Here is an 18,562-nt window from a genome sequence, read left to right as displayed (position 1 = left end):
GTTAGACCAGAGCTGCAGACGGCCCTGCTCTGGGGTCTGGGAAGGGGGGGTCGAGGGGCCGGGGGGGTTAGACCAGAGCTGCAGACGGCCCTGCTCTGGGGTCTGGGAAGGGGGGGGGCACGAGGGGCTGGGGGGGTTAGACCAGAGCTGCAGACGGCTCTGCTCTGGGGTTGGGGGGGTGCCGGCTGAAGGGATGGGGGGGTTAGACCAGAGCTGCAGACGGCCCTGCTCTGGGGTCTGGGGGGGTGCCGGCTGAAGGGCTGGTGGGGTTAGACCAGAGCTGCAGACGGCCCTGCTCTGAGGTCTGGGGGGGTGCCGGCTGAAGGGATGGGGGGGTTAGACCAGAGCTGCAGACGGCCCTGCTCTGGGGTCTGGGGCGGGGCGGGGGCGAAGGGCTGGTGGGGTTAGACCAGAGCTGCAGACGGCCCTGCTCTGGGGCCTGGGGGGGTGCCGGCTGAAGGGATGGGGGGGTTAGACCAGAGCTGCAGACGGCCCTGCTCTGGGGGGGGGGGGCCTGAGGGACTCTGGGGGTTAGATCAGAGCTGCAGACGGCCCCACTCTGGGGTCTGGGGGTGGCCCCGAGGGGCTGGGGGAGGCCCGAGGGGCTGCGGGGGTTAGACCAGAGCTGCAGACGGCCCCCACTCTGGGGTCTGGGGGGATACCGATTGAAAGGATGGGGGGTTAGACCAGAGTTGCAGACGGCCCCGCTCTGGGGTGGGGGGGGCCCAGACTGTGGATAAAGGTACTCACAGATGCCCTGGAGGAGCCACTTGGGCTTGTTTTTCCACCAGACCCCGAAGAAGTAGACGGGCAGGCCGCTGAGGATGATGGTGAAGCCGATGCCACACTCCACAGGGGTCTTCCAGAAGGAGACGGCGATCAGGAAGACGCAGGCCAGGATGAAGAACACTGGGAGGGCCAAGTTCACCTGGGGACGGGGACGGGGATGGGGCTGATGCCCGGCAGCCTGTCGCCCGTCAGTCCCGTCCCACACCTCCCACGGCCTGCTGTCCGGAGTCCCGTCTGCCCTGCTGAACGCAGCGCGTCCCCCGTGCCCTCGGCACACCCTGCGCGCCCCGCTCCGAGCCAGTCCTCCGTCCCGGCCGAGCTCAGAACGGCTCTGACCTCCGGGGCCTGTTCTAGCCTCTACCGGCTCTGGCCTGAGGGGTTTTCTGAGTTGGCCTGGGCGAGGCGGCGGGGCTCCTGGCCACGGAGACCTCTACCGCCCTCAGCACGCCGGGCCGCGCAGCAACTAAGCACAGAGAGCGCTGACAGGCAAATGGAAACCACCAGGTTGGGCCCTTGAGGAGTCCCGAGGTCAGGGAAGGTCAGCCTCCGGCTTCCCTCACAGGGTGGCGACCTTGGCCCAGCACCTGATCCACTGTCTCCCAAAGGAGGGGCCCGGCGCTTCCGGGAAGACCGTGGCCACCCACTAATCACTAACCGCACAGCGGCACCCGCCTCCTCAGAGAGCCCTTTGTGCAGAGGCGGGGCCGCGGGCTGCACCCCACGGGCGCGCTGCCCACCCGCAGCGTTCAAAGTGGAGGAGCCGCGGACATGCCCACAGCCCGGCGCGCGGCTCCCCGCACCCCTGCCCGCTTCTGCCGGGCCGGCTCACCTACACACGGAATCGGCCGTCTGTCTACACACTGGCAGAAACCCCGGGGGGGTGAAGGACGAGCGAGGGTCCCTCTAGGTCAGCCCACACGGCATGCCCGCCCCCGCCGCCGGCCCCACTGGGACAGCACCCCCGACAAGCGAGGGCCGAGATGATCCCAGGCACTGAGGTTGCCTTGGTCCCCCCCCAAGGACCCGTCCCGGACCCCGCTGGCCTCTGCAAGGGTGCTTGGTGGGGAGCCAGGGAGGAGGCCCGCAGACAGGTGCCCACTGTGAGGCCCACATGCCAGCAGGGGCTGCACGAGGGACAGGAGCTGCCGGCCAGCGACTGCCTGCTGGCCAGGACGTGAGGGTGGAGAGATGCCTTCTTGGAGAGACAGGGTCACCTCTGGGAAGCTGGACCCCAGTCCCAGGCTGACAAGGGCCAGCACCCTGCTTTCTCCCGGGCAGGCCGAGGCCAGGGCGGGCGCAGCGGGCCCCTCCACCTACGGCCCAGCTGGTCTCCCCTCCTGCCCTGACACCTGCCCCTCCCCGGCCGTCTGGTTCACTGCTGCCCCGGGCCAGTCAGGGCCTCACCTGCCCACCTGCCCTGCGGCGCTCATCACCCCCCACCTGGCACGCGGGTTTCTTGCTCGCTTCTGCCCTCCTTAGAAGAGAAGCTCTAGGGGACTTAGGGCTCTAATTTGTTCTCTGATGAACCCCAGCACCTGGAATCACGTGGTCAGCACTCAAGAGGTTCCCAATCACGGCCATCACGTGAACTAGTTAACTCTCTGTCTAGTTTGGAAGCACGTTCACACAGATCTGGCTCGAGCCTTACCAGAAGGTTCCGGAGAGGGTACCCTGACCCCTCGCTGGCAGAGGGAAGATGGAGGGACAGGGGCTTGCCCGGCCACATGCCTGAAGGCACAGCGCCCGGGGCGGACCCTCAGGCCCTGTTTCTGAGGCGCGGGGCTCCGCTCACCTTGATGGGCCGCTCCAGCTCGGGCTTCCTGTAGCGGAGCCACAGCATCCCGGCGATGGCCAGGGCCACGCACAGCCAGTTGAAGAAGCTGAAGAAGTTGATGACGGAGAAGATGTCTCCGGAGAAGGCATACAGCAGGGTCATGACGCACTGCGGGCAGACACGGCACCTCGTGACAAAGGCGCACTCTGCGCACGTGCCCGCATGGCTCCCGCACGCGGCCCGCGCCCGGCCGTCTCCCCACAGCTCCCCTGCCCGCGCTTCCCGGTCTTCTGCTTTACGACCACTACGTGTAATTTTTGGAATTAAAAACTTAAAAAAAATCCGTGAAGCACGAGGTGAGGAGGTTACGTGTGTCTCAGTGTCGGCCTCGAGCGTCAGCCGGCGGACAGCAGGCGAGGCCGCGACAGGCTTCGTGTGGAGGACGCGCAGCCTCCCTCCCGCCGCCCGCCTCCGCGGGGAAGCCGCCCAGACGGGCCCGAGGGACACGCCAGTCCCCTGCTTCGGCCCGCCAGCCATCGCCCCAGGGACGGAGGACAGATGCTGCCGCACCGCCCGCTTACCGTAAAGATGAGGGACGGCATGGGTGTCAGGAGCTGGGGGTGGATCATGGACAGGATGGAGGGCAGGTGGCCCTCCCTGGCCCCCACGAAGAACAGCCTGTGGACAGAGCAGTGGGCATTCAGCCTCCTCCCCACGCGCCCCCAGGCAGGGCAGGGAGTGGAGCGGGCCCATCCCAAGGGCCGGGCTCCCTGCGTGGGCTTCCCGGCGTCCCTGAGGGGCTCAGCTGGCAAGGGGAAGACAGCCTTCCTCATCTCCAGTCCCCCTGGGCAGGGTTTCGAAACGAACCCGTGAGAGAGTCCGGAGGGACACAGTTGTCACCTCTGGGCAGGGGGCCGGGGGGCAGAGCAGAGTTCATGGTTCCCTTATTTCTGTATTCCTCAAACACGACAAGGCAAAACTTAGAGCACACGTCGGAAGGCGGTGTGCAGCGGGCCCCCCCCCAGCTGAGCCTCCTGCCTCTCCCCCAGAGCTGGGCGATGCGCGGGTGTCGGGTGCGGGCTCACCGAGAGGACGTGAAGAGGGACCCGTTGACGGAGCCGAAGCAGGACAGGCCCACGAAGACGGGGATGATCCAGGACATGACGCCCAGGTGATAGGTCCCGAAGTCCTAGGCACACAGTGAGCATGAGCCCCTCGGCCCCGGGCACCCCAGCACAGGGCTCCAGCCTCTCAGGCCGGACGACAGGCCGTCCTCACAGCCTGGCCCTGGCACACTTCTGCCTACACGGCTCCCCACATGCTCATCGTGAGTCTGTACTCGGAGTGACCCCCCCCGGGGTCTGGACTTCGGGGGGCAGCCCCAGGGACAGGACCTGGTTCAGCATGGGGCCCTGTGCCTCAGTCCCCTCCAGTCTCGGGCACTTGTCACCCCACATGATGCCAGGGGGGTCCTGTGCACAGTGTCCCCCCGTCAGCACAGCCCATCCGCTCAAGGGAGCGCAGCTGTCTCTGGCTGGGCCCCCAGTGTCCCCCGCACCCCCCCCCCAAGCAGGACTTGGTGTTTATTCAGAAGGTAGAGTGGGTGGGTGTTGCAAGAGCAGAGTCCCCTGGCTCTGGGGCCAGCCTGCTTGGTCTGGGGGTTGACAAGGCACTCAGCCAGCCACCTCGGCGCAGCCCGGACATGTCGCACCCTCCGCTGAACCCAGGGGCCGTGGTGCCCAGTACAGGAGACTCAGGATGCATCCGGGCTGCCGGTGGGGGAAGGACACCCAGCTGCACCACCCCGCGCTCAGGGCTGGAGGCCCCGCTTGCCTGGGACTCGCCCTTTCCCCAAACCCATACTCGGCTCGACAAATCGCTCCACGTGCTGCCCTACAGCTGGCCTGGGGGAGGCTGGGCACCGCTGCCGGAAAGCCCCGCGTCTCCCGTGAGCCCGGGCGAAGAGCCCGTGCCCTACTCCGTCTGGGGGGTGGCAAAGCACAGCTCGACCCCTCCGAGGAGGGTGTGGTTCGCGGCTGAGGGGCCTGGTCTGCTCGGCGTCAGGGGCTCAGAGGTGGCGTCTTACCACGGCCACAGCCTCCGACGTCAGCATCTGCTCCGTGGACAGTGTGGTGAAGTAGGCCAGGTTCGTCAGCACGTACACCAGGGTGACGATGGGGAGGGAGATGATGATGGCCAGGGGCAGGTTTCTGGAAGGAGGGGGAGGGGGACATCATCCAAGGGCAGCTGGGCACGGGGCCAGACTGGATGGTGGGGAGCGGGTGCCCCATCTGACACACAGGGGCCGGGCCGGAGCCCCACTGCGCGGGGAAGGCGGTGAGCGGCAAGGCGGCCACCAGCACGGGTAAGGGGCCGGAAGCTGGCAGGTGGACGGCTGTGCGAACCTGGGCCAGTGACTCAACTCCTCCAGCCCCGGGCCCCAGTCCCGCAGGGCAGCCTTGTTCCAGGTCACACGGCCACCCTGTGGACAGCGTGGGGCCAAAGCCAGCGCCCCGCCCCAGCGCCCCTCCTGCTCTCGTCTGAGACAGAACCAGGCTTCCTCCTCCTCTCACGTTAAAGTAACACGAGTCTGTGCATACTCGTACCTGTAGGGATTGATCATCTCCTCTGTGACAAAATTCAAGTAGTTCCTGGAAATGAGAGAGCAGAACTTAACTACACATCCCTCCCACAACACGGATCCCCCGGGAGCCCCCATCCACCTGCGGGGCCCCCCTTGGTGAGCAGCCGTCCTGAGGGAGGTCCGTGCTGCCACCCCCACGTGGCCTGTGCTCTGGTGCACTCTGTCCCCCCGGGCAGAGGCACAGCCCGGCCCGCAGCGGGGGCACCCTGGGCACCTCCCCCCTGCAAACCCGCTCCGTGTGCAGCTCTTCACGTCACTCGAGCACTCGAGGGCAGGCTCAGAGGCCACGTGGGGAAAGAGACCCGAAGGGCAGCCCTCACGGCTTCCGTGTCCCCGTGGAAGGTCTGCTGCACTAAGCACAAGGCATCCCTGTCTGCTGCCTGACCCTTTCCGGCATCTTCCGTGCCGCCGGCCTGCCCACCCACCGCAGCCACTCTTGTGGCTCGAGAGCAGGGGCCACGGCTGGGGACCCAGGGGACAGAAGGCGTCGGCTGGGGCTGTAGGCAGGCACCTTGCTCCTGGCGGGGAGAGGTCAAGAACCACCAAGCCCAGCACCTTGAGCCTAAAGGCTTTGAGCCCGTCAGCAAAGGTCTGCGTACAGGAACCAGGCTCGCGGCGAGCAGCAGCCACATCTGTGCCCGGGCACGGCTGCACTTTTCTGGGACGCGTGGGGCGAGCAGCAGCCCGAGAGCCCTGCCTGCGTTCCCCAGAACAGCCCGCGGATGGCCAAGAGGCCCGGATTTCTGGACCCTTGAGGGTCCACCCAAGGCCCAGAGACCGCGACATTCTAGAACGTACCATCCCCCATACGCAAAGAGGCCGCTGTACAATGCCAGCACAATGTTCCCCACGTCCAGCTTGGTGCCCTCGAACGAGAACGTAGGATCCAGATTGGACACGTCACCTGGCAAAGGCCAAACACACAGAAAGGAATGCCAGGTTAGAGATCACTGCAAAGAGGTCTCACCACAACTTCTGGAATGTTCCTGGAGCAAAATACAGTCACATTCAGAAATGCTGGGGTGAAGGCTCTCCGCTGCCAGAAATTCAATGCACCTGCTGAGCCACCTGGCCAGCGTCCCCACACTTACCTGGGGCCAGGAGCGAGCAGGCACGGGTGACCCGGGGAACCTGGCCCCAAAGATGCCCCTAGCCCACCCGTGAGGGGGAGGCAGCTCTGCAGACTCTTGGTCACTCTAAGTACCAGCGGACTATGTGCGCTGAAGGATGGGATGCCCAGATAGGTGGAGGCAGGGGCATGTGTGTGTCTACCCGCAATTCATTCCGGTCAGGAGGAGGGGCCGGTCGCCCCGGTCACCTCAGGGGACACCCCTGCAGAACCCCTCACCTGAGCCCTAGATCAGGGGCACCTAGGCTTGAGTCTCGGCTCCCCCTTAGTGCTGGGAATATCTCGGGCTGCTAACCCTAAACCCAGGTTCCTTGCCTGGGGGACAGAGCTCAGAGCATGACCTGTCAGCAAGTGTCAGCAGGAAATTTCTCAAAACAACTCAGATCTGTCCCTGGAACCTAGATGTGCCCGAGAGACTGCAGCGGCATGAGGTGATGGGGCCAGGCAGTGTGAGCACCTCCTAGACAGCCGTCCCTGGGGGCATCTTGGCCTCAGTCCTCCGCATGGACACATGACAGCAAGGCCTGGCAGAGCTGTGTCCACCTCTCTGCTGACCGTTTCCACCGGGAGCGGCCCAGGGGGCCCCAGTGTGCAGTCACACCACCCCAGTGTCTGCCCTTGTCCTCTCGTGGCTTCTCTGCTGTGTCTCCCCTCTGTCTTACCGGGACATGTGTCCCTGGGTTTAGGGCCCACCCTGATCCAGGATGGTCTCGTCTCAATCCTTCCCTCAAACACATCCGTGAAGACCCTTTCTCCACATAAGGGCACACTCTAGGTCCCAGGGGACACGGGTTTGGGTCCACCACCCAACCTGGCACACGTGACTAGAAATGGGGGTCTTGGGGGGACCCTGGCTACCGGGGCTCTTTCTTAGGCTCCGCCCGGTACCCTCGGGCCCAGAGTCACTTGCTCCGTAACGAGGGGCCAGCCTGCCAGCCGGCCCCATGGTTCTCCAGCTCCTGGCTCTGGGGACGGCTGCAACGGGGACATGGGACATGGCCGGTCACTCAGCCCACCCGTGGCGGCGGCCTGCCAGGCACACACAGCTGGAGGAGGGGCTGTACTCTTGGTCAGGTGTGGATTGCTCCTTAGTTTGGGGACATTTCTAACAGAGTCCTTGTGGCTCTGCATGTGAAGGCCTGTGTTGCATCCAGCTGAGAAGCCATGGGCCCAGGCACCGTGGGGCGAGGCAGGGATGTGACCCCGACCCACAGCCGGTGGGTCTTCAGGCCCCTGGGGAGCCCAAGGTTCCCCACACCCTCCCACAAGGGTGATGGCCTCAGTCACCCCAGGAACAGGACACAATGACAGCAGGTCAGGGGACTGCTGAAGGGAGATCCCGTCACACCTTATCTCCCCCAGTAGAAGCCTGCCCTTCAAAAGCAGCTCTGGACCTCCTACATGTTCTAGACTCCACCCTTGAGCTTGTTTGTCCTGACCCCACAGGTGTGCTGAGGCCTTTGATCTCAAACCTGAGCTGGAGGTGGATGTGGCCACGGTCTCGTGACAGACTGTTTGGCCCCGGGGTGGCTGGAACCTCACCCACTGCCCGCATGTGACCTGTCTTAGAGGCCCAGGTCCTGGGACTGCCTGGTCACAGGGTGGTCAGCAGGCTGGGTGGACGGGGGCCGTGCAGAGAGCGGGCTCAGGACAGCGCGCCCTTCATTCAACAGCACCCAGGAGCTCAGGACAGCGCGCCCTTCATTCAACAGCACCCAGGAGCAACAGCACCCCCTGGGCTCCCTCCTGGCGGCTCCCCCATGGAAATGGTCTGCAATGTGCATTCCACGTCTGCAGAGCTCCACCACACCCCATGGCCCTGTCCACGTGTTTCTGCTGTCCAGCAGCTGGGGACATGGAGGCTTGGGCCACCTGCCCTGGGGGTGGGGAACCACCAACACGCAGGGGGATCTAGGACCAGGATTGGGAACCTGTCCACACCACCTACACCACCTACACCTCCCAGAGGGCCCCAGCTGCTCCTAAGAGTCTGGGGGCGCCGCTGAGACCGCCCTCACTCCCCCAGACCTCCCGAGGACGCAGTCCCACAGCCGCTTCTGCAGCACGGAAGGCTCTCCCCAAGAACGGCCCCTCACACGTAGTGCACGCACGTCTGGAACCTACGATTTTCTCACGAACCTGCCCCATCTTCCTACTAGAATACACATCTATGTATCCTGTTTGTTCTTCAAATTTAACAATTTTCCCATTTGCTGTGATATACGTTTGGGGGCAGTTGTTAAAACTGGTCCCCCCTGAATTAGTGACAGCGTGTGTGCACGTGTGGGTTGGAGACATTCCATGCAGAGGTCACTTTTGGGGGCCACCACCCAGCCTGGTACAGGAAAGATGAAGTGTGGGTGCGCAGAAGGATCCTGGCTACTGCAGATAAAGGGCTGGGACAGGGATAAGATTCGAGGCGGGACCTGCCGCCTGCGGTTTCCAGCTAAGAACCAGATGCGTTCAGCCCTGCAAAGGCCCGCGCAGCCTCGATGTCCTCCTCAGGCGCCGCTCTCCCCGTGGCCACCAGCTCCGAGCCAGACACGTACACACAGCCGTCCGAGACGGTCACGCGGGGCGTGGTACTGCCGACGTACGACAGGATTTCCTGGGACTTACAGCCTGATTTCCTCCAAGGAAATACTAGCTGCTCTGACCAAACACAGAGGAAAGAATCTCACTGGGGGCCTCGGCCAGGCCCCTCCCAAACAGACTGCAAAGATTTCTATTCCTAGGACAAGTGTGGTTGGGCCACCTGCTGGGACCTCCCTTGGCCGTCTGCGACCTCACCCCCTGGCTGCAAAGCGCCCAGTCCCTCGGAGGAAAGCAGACATCCGGGCGCACAGAGGGACCGCGCCCCCAGACCCCGCAGCGGCCCCCAGACCCCGCAGCACCACGTGGGCCTGGCAGCCCTCCTGCTTCTCTCGTGGTGTGTGTTGGGGGGGTGGGGAGCAGGCAGAGCTCTCCCAAGGATTTGGCTGCTGCGTCTGGCTGCCGATCAACCCTCTGCCCAGTTCCTCTGGGCCGTCGCCCACCCCATCACCTCCCGGAGACGCAGCGTGCCTCACTGCACACCAGGGACAGAGGGAGGGGTCTGACAGTGACCCGTCCTGAGTGGGCAGCGTGCATGCGCCCCCGGCAGGGCTCCCGGCTTTGTTCAGACACAGACTGTCCTGGATGCCGGCCCAGAAGGGAAACCCGCAGCTTCTCCAGGCTCCTGACCAAATGCTGGCCAAGCACGCTGCCCCTCCTTCTCAACGGGCACCAAGGAGCGGGCACTGGGTCTGCTTGGCCTGTGCGGCCCTCGCTGTCCTGGGGTCCTGCTGGGGCTGGAGCCCTAACAGCAGGTGGTCTCCAGGGAGGTGTGGAGAGCTGGGGGGAGGGCCCGCCTGCCCGTCTCCACCCGCTCCCGCCAGAAGCGGGGGAGGCGGCCACACCTGGGCGTCGTGATGTGCATTAGCAGCTGCGCTGTGTGGCCACGGTGGTGGTGAGCAGGGGCGGGGCGCAGAGGAGACACGAGCCCTCCTGGGAGGAGGGCAGATTCTAGAAGACTCCACGTGCGGTCTCAACCACCCACCTGCCTTCTGCAGCCGGGGGACATATGGCGATATCTGGAGACACGCAGGCTTGACAGGGCGGGGGCGGGGGCCCGTCTGGTGGGTGGAGGCCGGCGGTGCCGCTCAAGAGGCTGGGATGCAGAGGGCGGCTGCCCCGGACGGCAACGACACAGGGCAGGACTCTGCTCGGGCGAGTAGTGGCCGATGCTGGGCCCGCGTGCACCGCTCCCACGGCTGGGGCAGACACGCTGACTGTGCTGGGCCCCAAAACGGGGTGCCTCAGACACGGATGAACGACAACAGCCCCCAGACGGCCACCGTGCTCTAAGCTACTCAGTCGGGCTCTCTCCGAACGGGGCCCCCGCCCCCCCAAGAGCAGGCCAGAGAATGATTGAGACAGACAGACACAGTGCAGGTCCTCCCGCGGGCTCCAAGAGCGGGGGCGTGGGCACCCTGGGACCCCACAGTTTAACGGGGTCCCGTGCCACCACCCCTTCTCTGGGGCTTCTCTGCACACCGCACTGCTGCCCAGAGAGAAGGCAGCATGCCGGCTGAGGCCGGGTCCCGGCCGTCGGCTCACCCGCGGTGCACGCGAGTCCCTGGAGCCCCCAGACCTTCACGTCTGCCTCTACGAGCCCGAACACGCAGCCCTCCCAGAAGGGCTGCTGGGAATGTGAACGCCAGCACACAGCCGGAAGCTGGGCCCGCCTCCCGCCCACGGGGACCCCTTGGGGACCGGGGTAATTGGGGTGGAAAGCTCCAAGGCCCAGGGAGTGCTGTCAGGGAAAGCCAGCCCGAATCCCCACGTCACACAGCCAGCCATAGGAACCAGCAGCTCTGTGCACACGGGGACAGGCGCGGTCCTTCCTCCCACCGGGCGAATGTGGCAGCCCTCCGGCTTCTGACCTGGGAGGACCAGGGCTCCCCCCACACCCGCGTCCCCTGAGACCTGGCCTCCGCGTGGCGGGGGAAGGCTGGGCAGATGCTCACCAGCGCTTCTCCAGGGCCCCGGGAGCCTGTCAACGCCACATGTGGGGCGGGGCCGCAGGGAATCCCAGAACCTTCGGGCTGGCGGGGCCCCACCCCACCCCCACCCCGTGCTTTCCCACAGGCAGAGCAGCCCTGGGGCACCCCTCCTGGGCTGGGGACACTGTGAGAAAGTCAGCCCCAAACTGGGGAACATCCACCAGGCTGGAAGCTTCTGCTTCTCGTCCCACTTTATCCCTCTGGGGTTCCATGGGATGGTCATTTACATCACGAAATGGGAAGAGGGTCCCCCCAGGAACTCCTATTAATCTGGAACCTCTGAATGTGACCTGGTTTGACGACGGAATGGAGGTGAGGATCTCAAGATGAGATCACGGATTAGGGTGGGCCCTGAACCCACGAGGGTCCTTGGAAGACACAGAGACACGGAAAGGGGCCGAGAGCTATAGCTACAAGCCCAGGGACCGCCGGAAGCTGGAACAGATAAGGAGGGACGCCCCACGAATTTCAGAGGGCTACAGCCCTGCGTTTGGACTTCTGTTCCCCAGAACCAGGAGGGGATGACGGGACCCGGTCTGCAGACAGACCAACGGGACTCACTCTGTCTGCACCAGACGCCCTGGTCTCCACTCCGTGCCTCAGGGACGTGGCTGGGACAAGTTGTGGCCTTGGATCCTGCTTAGCAATCAGTGGCCAAGCGAACAGCGTTTGGCCTCAGGCTCCTGCTCTGCAAGATGGGCTGTCACGTGTGGGGCCACCGGGCCTCCGCACTCTTGAGTCCCACCTGGTGAGGGAGCTCCGCGTGACCGGTGCCCTTAACGGGCCTGGGCAGAAAGCACCGCGATGGGTGTCCTGCTTCACCCAGAGACCAGCGTCCTGGGAGGGCATGCATCCTGCAGCTGGCTCATCGGGCTCCTCTTTCGCATTTCCCCGCCCTGGAGGGACGTGCCTGGCACGTGGTGCCTGTCCTGCCTCTGCCTGATGTCTGGGAACGGTGATGGGGCAAAAATCTGGGTGTGGGCAGGCTGACAGGAGGTTGGGGCTTGTTCACCTGGCCAGTGTCTGTCCCTGGGACCCTCTGTCTTTGAGACCCCCGGAGGAGCGGGCCCCTTGGCCTCAAGATCTGCTTTAAACCTCAAATCCCAGTTGCAAAGGGACCTCTCCCCACTGAGCAGGCTGGGAGAGACCCCTGAGAACCAACTGTGCCCAGCACAGGACTCTGTGCTGCCACGGCCCAGGGCCCAGGCGAGCTGAGGGCCTCAGTGGGAGAGAGCCCGACTTCCCCGACTTTGCTTTCATGCCGGAGGGCAGCACCAGCAACGCACGTGATTTCAAAGCTGTTAGGATTCTGGATGCTGCGTTAGCGCAGAGGCGTGCAGGCCCAAGGAAAAGGCCTCAATTAAAAATTATCAAAGAAAAGGAGCGCCTGGGTGGCTCAGCCTGTTGAGTACTGACTCGTGATTTTGGCTCAGGTCATGATCTCAGGGTCGTGGGATGGAGCCCCGTGTCAGGCACTTCGCTCAGTGGGGAGTCTGCTGGGAATTTTCCCTCTGCCCCTCCCCCGCTCACATTTCCTCTTTCTCTCAAATAAATCTTCAAAAAAAATTTATCAAAGAACATCCACAGGAAAAACCACCAAGCCTGCCTCGATGGCACGTTCAGTACAAGTCTTCCCCCAGGGCAGCCCTGCCCTGCCCCGGCCCCTGCCCTGCCCGGCCCCTTCCCTGCTCCTGGGACCCCGGTGACCAGAGGAGAACCACACCCCAGCCCTGCACAGCCCCCCGGTGCAGTGCCCTGCGGTCCCAGCAGGACCCCGAGCCCCTCTGAAATGGGCCCTGAAGTCCTGTCAGGGGAGGCCTGCAAGGGCTCGCCCCTTCCTGTCTGGGCTGTCTCCCACGTGTCCCCCATTCTGAGATACCCCTGTCATGTTGGGACAGCGCCCAGACGTACGAGATAATCAACACCGGGTTCAGGAGCCTCCGCTTGCCGTGCAGACCACACCCATGTCTCCCAGCATTTTGGGGCCAACATCTCGGCAGCGGGGTGAGTTTGTGTGAGCTGCTGCAAGCCTGGGGTGTAGGGGCAGGGGGCTGGGGGGCAGGACTGCTTGGCGCATGGAGACCTAGCCGCCACGACCTCCCTCGGCAGAGGATATCCTGCTCAGACTCGGCGTGGGAGGGAGGAGGCGCTCTATGGGCCCTTTACACCCGGACACCCGGGCAGTCCACGCTGTAACCGCTCTCCCGCCGGCGCTGCAGCGCGAGCAAAACCACACGGGTCCCACTGTGTGTCCTCCGGGACCGACCTGGGCAGAGGAACACGCCTTCTGCACCCCACTCCCATCTCTGGTCTGAGGAACGCCTGCCTGGCTTTGGGGACGGCCTGGCCTTAGGGCCGTGGCCCCCGTGGGGCGTCACACATAAGGGGTCCACAGACCAAAAGGGCAAAAGCAGGTGGCAAGCATGAGCCCCCAAGTGCCCTCCACCCACCCAGTCTGCCTGCTTCTCTGTGGCCTCCCCTGCCTTGTGCCACTGGATCCAAAATGCTGACCTGAGCTCTGTCTCCCCTCCTGAAAATGCTGGGAGCAAATCCAGACACCTCGCATGGCGCCAGGCACCACGGTGCCCTCCCACCCACAGCCACAGGGCAGCTGAGCAGCTCCCACACCAAGATCCCAGCCTGGGGCCGTGCAGAGCCGTCCCTTTGTCCCCTTAACTTTGTGCCTTCATCCAGCTGCCCCCCCGCCGCCCTCAGTCCTGGTCTGCGCTGGCGCCTCGTCTGCCTGTCTACAATTCTCCTGTTCATGCGCTGTCTGGTGTCCCCACCCCACAGCCGAGCCCTGGCCAGCAGGGCCAAGTCCTTGTCGGGGCTCAGCAGCCAGTCACACTCAGGGCCTCAGAAGGTTCCAGTGAAGGATAGTGGGAAGAACAAGGGTGGACTGCTCACGGGTCTCGAGGGAATGAGCCCAGCAGAGGCCTGGTGGCTGACCAATGGCCAGCTGAACTCAAACCCCCTCTGCAGCCCTCGGGCCCCCGTGGGTGCTTGGTGGGCTGGGGAGGAAGACTGACCACTCAGAGCCCGGGGGAGCAGGGCACCCGGGGTCTGTGCCATGATGCAGCCTGGCTGGGGACAGTCTGAGCACAATCGAGCCGAGCCCCGGCCCCAAGGATCCGGGCCCTCCCGCCTGCCATCAGCATGGGGACCCAGGGCGACGGGCAGGCTGCCCGAGGGAAGAGTCAGACCACGGACTCCGTGGGAGGAGAAGGGCGTCAATTTTGCAACCATATGTCCCCCAGAAGGGAAGGCATTCATCTGGGAACAACACAACTGTCTTGAAGAAAACCAGGAGGCAGAATTCTGCAGACGCCACACTGTATCCCGAGTTCAGAAAGGAACTGCTTCAGGGCAAGGGGGATGTGGGGGGGCAAGGGCGGGGGGATGTTTCCTACAGCAACAGCATCACAAACACATTAGGTATTCGAGCCGAACAAACGCTCTTTGCTATCCAACTGAATTTGTTTTTACAAAAGTCAGGTCACCCCCTCCACATTCCTCATCTGTCTGTAGCTAATCAGACCGGCCCAGCGAATACCTTCACCAGCAGATCTTCTATCAAATGACACACTTCCTGGCTGCACAAGGTCTGGTCCGCCAGGTCCCGCCCAGCTGACTGCTCCACGAGGCCGCACAGGGAAGCCCCGACCGGGGTCCTCAAGACTCGAGGACTAAGGCAGATGGTAAAGTCCTGTCTTCAAGGAGGTGCTAGACCCTGGAGCCCCGGGAAGGCTCTCGGAGTGCGGTGGGAGCCCCCGGAGCAGCGGCCCCTCCCAGCCCTGCCTGGTCAGCACACCCGAGGCTGGGTGGGGGGTAAGGATTTCCTGGCTGATCTGACACATGCTCCCAGGATGACGGCCGGCTCCCTTTCTTGCCCCAGAAAGCGGTCTGGAAATCAGGTGGGATTTCCCCCTCGATGCTGCTGATGATCGTAGCTCGTGGGTGCTGGAGTCTCATTAGGTCCCAGAGCCACGCTAGGAACCTTCACACACGTGAACGTACTCAATAAAGACGGTCTGCCCAAATTATCTGGGTTCTCACTTCCACGTTACTAGGCTGGTGTAGACCAGCATGTGGGCTTCTCTCTAGCCCCAGAGAGGGCCCATGTGCACCCAATTCTCCCAAATCATGAACGCCCCCCTGCACGGGCCCACGGCCTGCGGATGCTGAGTTCCTAGGATGCGTGAGGCCCTGTGTGGCCATTAGGGGAGGGGAGCATGAGAGCCCAGGAACCGAAGGAACGGATTTCTGGGTATCACGGGCAGAAGCCCGGAGGACACGGCAGATACGGGGCCATTACGGGCTTTCCACGCAGTCGATTCACAGCTAGGCAGCACGTGAAGAGGGTGGGCTAGGATGAAGACGCCCACAGAGGCCCACGGGTGCCCTGCTGGGGAAGCCTGCACACGCGGGGCATGAGCCCTGCGCTGGCACGCGATCCTGGACGACGCGGATCCAGCCCCAATCCCGGCTCTCCTGCTGCTAAGCCGGGGGACGGGTGCTGCCCTCCCGCACCCCAGGGCTCTGAGAGCACTCGGTCGTGGACAGAGGCCAACACAGAGGCTACGGGGCACCACTGTGCCTCCGCGTGTCGCCCGCACGTGGCTGTGCGCCCTCTTGGTGACCCTCTCTGAAGGGGCCCTCAGAAGCTGCCCTGCGCCAGCCCCTGGGGGATCGCTGGTCTGTGAGAGCCAAGCAGATGCCCACCCCACCAGGAGAAACGCGTACTTCCCTTCCCAGCACTGAGAGGACGCACTGCCACCAAGCGCCACGCCGTGGGTGACCCACATGGATAAGACAAAGTGGGAGACCATGGTGGGAGGGGTTGGCATGGCAAGATGCTGGGGCTGGTGGGGGGCTCCTACATCCTCCCTGGGGGCGGCCACCCTCCATCGAACAGGCACTGAGATGTGGGCCCCCGTGTGCGCGATCTGCCTCGGTAATGGTTCCATCCCACCTCGAGTTCCGTGTGCCGGGCGCAGCCCCGAGGTCCCTCTGCGAACTGCCATGTCCCCATCCTACCCCCGCCCTCACGTGTGGGTAGGAGAGGGGGGTTTGAGGGGACAGGGTTGGTCCATTTCTCCGCATCACTCGGGATTTAACTTTGCTGTTCAGTCTCTGTAACAACGTCAGTGCTTCTTGCCAGCCAGTGGGACCGGCTCAAAGGACACCGTGCGTCCTGGCGCGGCAGACCTTCGGGCCGGGGCATTCAGGGACGGGGACCACTCCCACCACAGGCACAGCAGGGCCTCGAAGGACACCTGGTGGGGGCGCCCGGAGCTTGCACTCACCCTTCCCGATCTGGATGAAGCCGAGCAGAATGATCAAGGCCAGCGCCAGGAGCTTGGCGGCGGCGAAGGCGTCCTGGACCCGGGTGGCGGCCTTCACGCTGTAGCAGTTCACGGCCGTGAGCAGCACTGCGGAGAGAGGGCAGCAGTGAGTCGCGCGGGACAGGCGGCCCCAGCGGACAGGGCAGCCCCAGAGAGGGGAGCCCAGCCCCTCTGGCGGCTCACACCTTCTGGGCCTTGTTCTGACTGACAGCTCTCCAGGCTCAAGGTCAGAGGCTGAGAAGCACACTTCTTGACTCTCAAAAAGCTACAATCCCACACACCCCTAGGCTATCATAAAGATTTTTTTAAAAGATTTTTATTTATTTGAGAGAGAGCGCGAGAGGGAACACGAGCAGGGGGAGTGGCAGGGAGAGGGAAAAGCAGGCTTCCCGCCAAGCAGGGAGCCGGACATGGGACTCGATGCCAGGACCCGGGGATCATGACCTGAGCCGAAGGCTGAGCCACCCAGGTGCCCTGTCATAAAGAACTTTTAATGAATGAATTTCAACCTCCTGCCAGACTCTGACCACAGCCCTGCCCCGCCCTGCCCACGGCCCGCCTGCTGCACGCCTGAGGCCTATCCTCAGAGCGCAGGTTACAAACACAAATGCACCTCTGCCACTGGAAGGAGCCTGTGCTCACCTGTGTGCACCCCTCCCCATTGCAGCCTAACTCAGGTGCCCACACAGCCCACCTAACTTCCCGAAGGTGGGAAACTCTTTTTGCAGAGAACCTTCTGGAATCCCACAGAGGAAACAGGTAAGTGAGGTACTGTTAGCATGAATCCACGTGACAAGCCAAGTGGTGGGACCACGGGGGGCAATTCTGACACATGAGATGGGGACTGAAGGCGAGGCCAAGCCCAAGGAGGGGGCGTCAGCCAGAGGCGACACTCAGCTGGGCCAGCTGGGGGCTTTAATAGTGTACGTTGAAAACTGGAAGTCCCACCAATCATAGCTGGTCCCGACCTGGAAGGCGGGGGGCCGTGGGGCTGGGCGGAGGGGGGCACAGGTGGGCCCCCAGGCCAGGCTCCACAAATGCGCCCGGACGCACACAAGCAGGCCCTGCCTGGCTTCCCGGGAGACCCCTGGCCCTGACCCGAGCTGGAGGCATCCGTGTGGTGACATAGTGGGTGTGCAGGGACCCCGGGAGCTGGCTGTTACCGCACCCACTTACAACGAAGCAAAACTACATTAAAACGAAGGCAACAGATCCTCAGCGCTCAGACCTTCCAGTCCACCGCTCCTCCGTCGTGTGTGCTCTCGGCCGCCGCGAGGGCGAGCTGGCCAGGCTGCGGCTCGGCTCTGCGCACGGTGCCCTCCCGGAGGCTCGCGCGACCAGCTGCCCACCCACAGCAGGGAATCCGCAAGGGCACAGAGCAGGGCCCTCCTTTCTCGGGGGCTGGTCCTCCGACTTTAACCCGCAGGGCCTGGACCTGGGAAGGGCCTCTGCACGAGCCCTCCACACCCGCTGCTTCTCCATGGGCTGCAGTTAAGGTAAGAAACGCTGGAGAGGTCTCACATCTTTTCTCTTTTCGACACAGAACTAACCCAGGACTGGCAGACCCCAAGGGGGGCTTCTTCCCCAGCTAAAGTCAATCAGTGAAATTTTACAATTTGAGCAGTAAGGCCCAAAAAATTAAATCTGCACTAATGAACTGGATAAGACCTGGCAGTTCAGGTAGAAGAAAAACATGAACTCTTCCGGCCCGCTGCACCCTGCCACCTGCTTATGGCTCCAGGAAATTAACTGACACCTTAGTAGCGCCCCTCCCCCACGGCCACGTTCCTCACTGCTCGGAGCCCCGGCTGAGGCAGGCAGGCCAAGACTGTGCTCCGCACTGAAAGTTCAGATTGAAAACTGCTCTCAAAGTCGTGACTTGTAGCTGCCACTCCGGAGTTGGAATACTCAGGAGTTCCCTGCGCTGGGTGGGGCAGCAAAGAGCAGTGGCCTTTGGGCCTGGCATGGGCCCCAGCCCAGTCCCTTGGGGCTCCTAGGCTGTCTGTTCCTGCACCTGCCAGGCCACATAGTAAAATGAGCTGCCGAGAGGAGGCGGGGCTCCAGACACAGTGTCCACACCGCAGGGCTGAAGGAGGAGCTGAGCCTGGCCGGGAAAGGCTCAAATGTGCATGGGGCAGACAGCCCCGGGGACCTTCAGTGTGGTCAGTCCAGGCCCTCAGAGTCAACGGGGAGATGGCTGTCCTTATCAGCCACGTCAGCGCTGTCATTCCCCGCACAGAGTGGCCCCCTGCCCCAAGATGGTAGGGGCAGACCCCAGACTGAGACCCAGGTCTCTGG

The 18,562-nt window shown here is 63.7% G+C and overlaps 1 protein-coding gene across 1 annotated transcript in view; it reads right to left on the bottom strand.

The window, feature by feature from the left end:
- Window positions 1–18,562, bottom strand: part of SLC7A5 (solute carrier family 7 member 5) — a 33,640-nt gene that overhangs the window by 3,336 nt on the left and 11,742 nt on the right. The window contains exons 2-9 of the mRNA XM_036100920.2: window positions 16,226–16,351; window positions 6,006–6,111; window positions 5,170–5,214; window positions 4,650–4,773; window positions 3,649–3,752; window positions 3,145–3,241; window positions 2,582–2,731; window positions 751–928 (exon numbers count right to left, since the gene is read on the bottom strand). Of these exons, the coding sequence (XP_035956813.1) occupies window positions 751–928; window positions 2,582–2,731; window positions 3,145–3,241; window positions 3,649–3,752; window positions 4,650–4,773; window positions 5,170–5,214; window positions 6,006–6,111; window positions 16,226–16,351 (930 nt within the window). The remainder of the gene's footprint in view (window positions 1–750; window positions 929–2,581; window positions 2,732–3,144; window positions 3,242–3,648; window positions 3,753–4,649; window positions 4,774–5,169; window positions 5,215–6,005; window positions 6,112–16,225; window positions 16,352–18,562) is intronic.

This window comes from Halichoerus grypus, chromosome 15 (genome assembly GCF_964656455.1).
Source record: "Halichoerus grypus chromosome 15, mHalGry1.hap1.1, whole genome shotgun sequence".
Taxonomy (NCBI): domain Eukaryota; kingdom Metazoa; phylum Chordata; class Mammalia; order Carnivora; family Phocidae; genus Halichoerus; species Halichoerus grypus.
The sequence above is the reverse complement of the archived record's forward strand: the minus strand, read 5'-3'. Positions and strand labels throughout refer to the sequence as shown.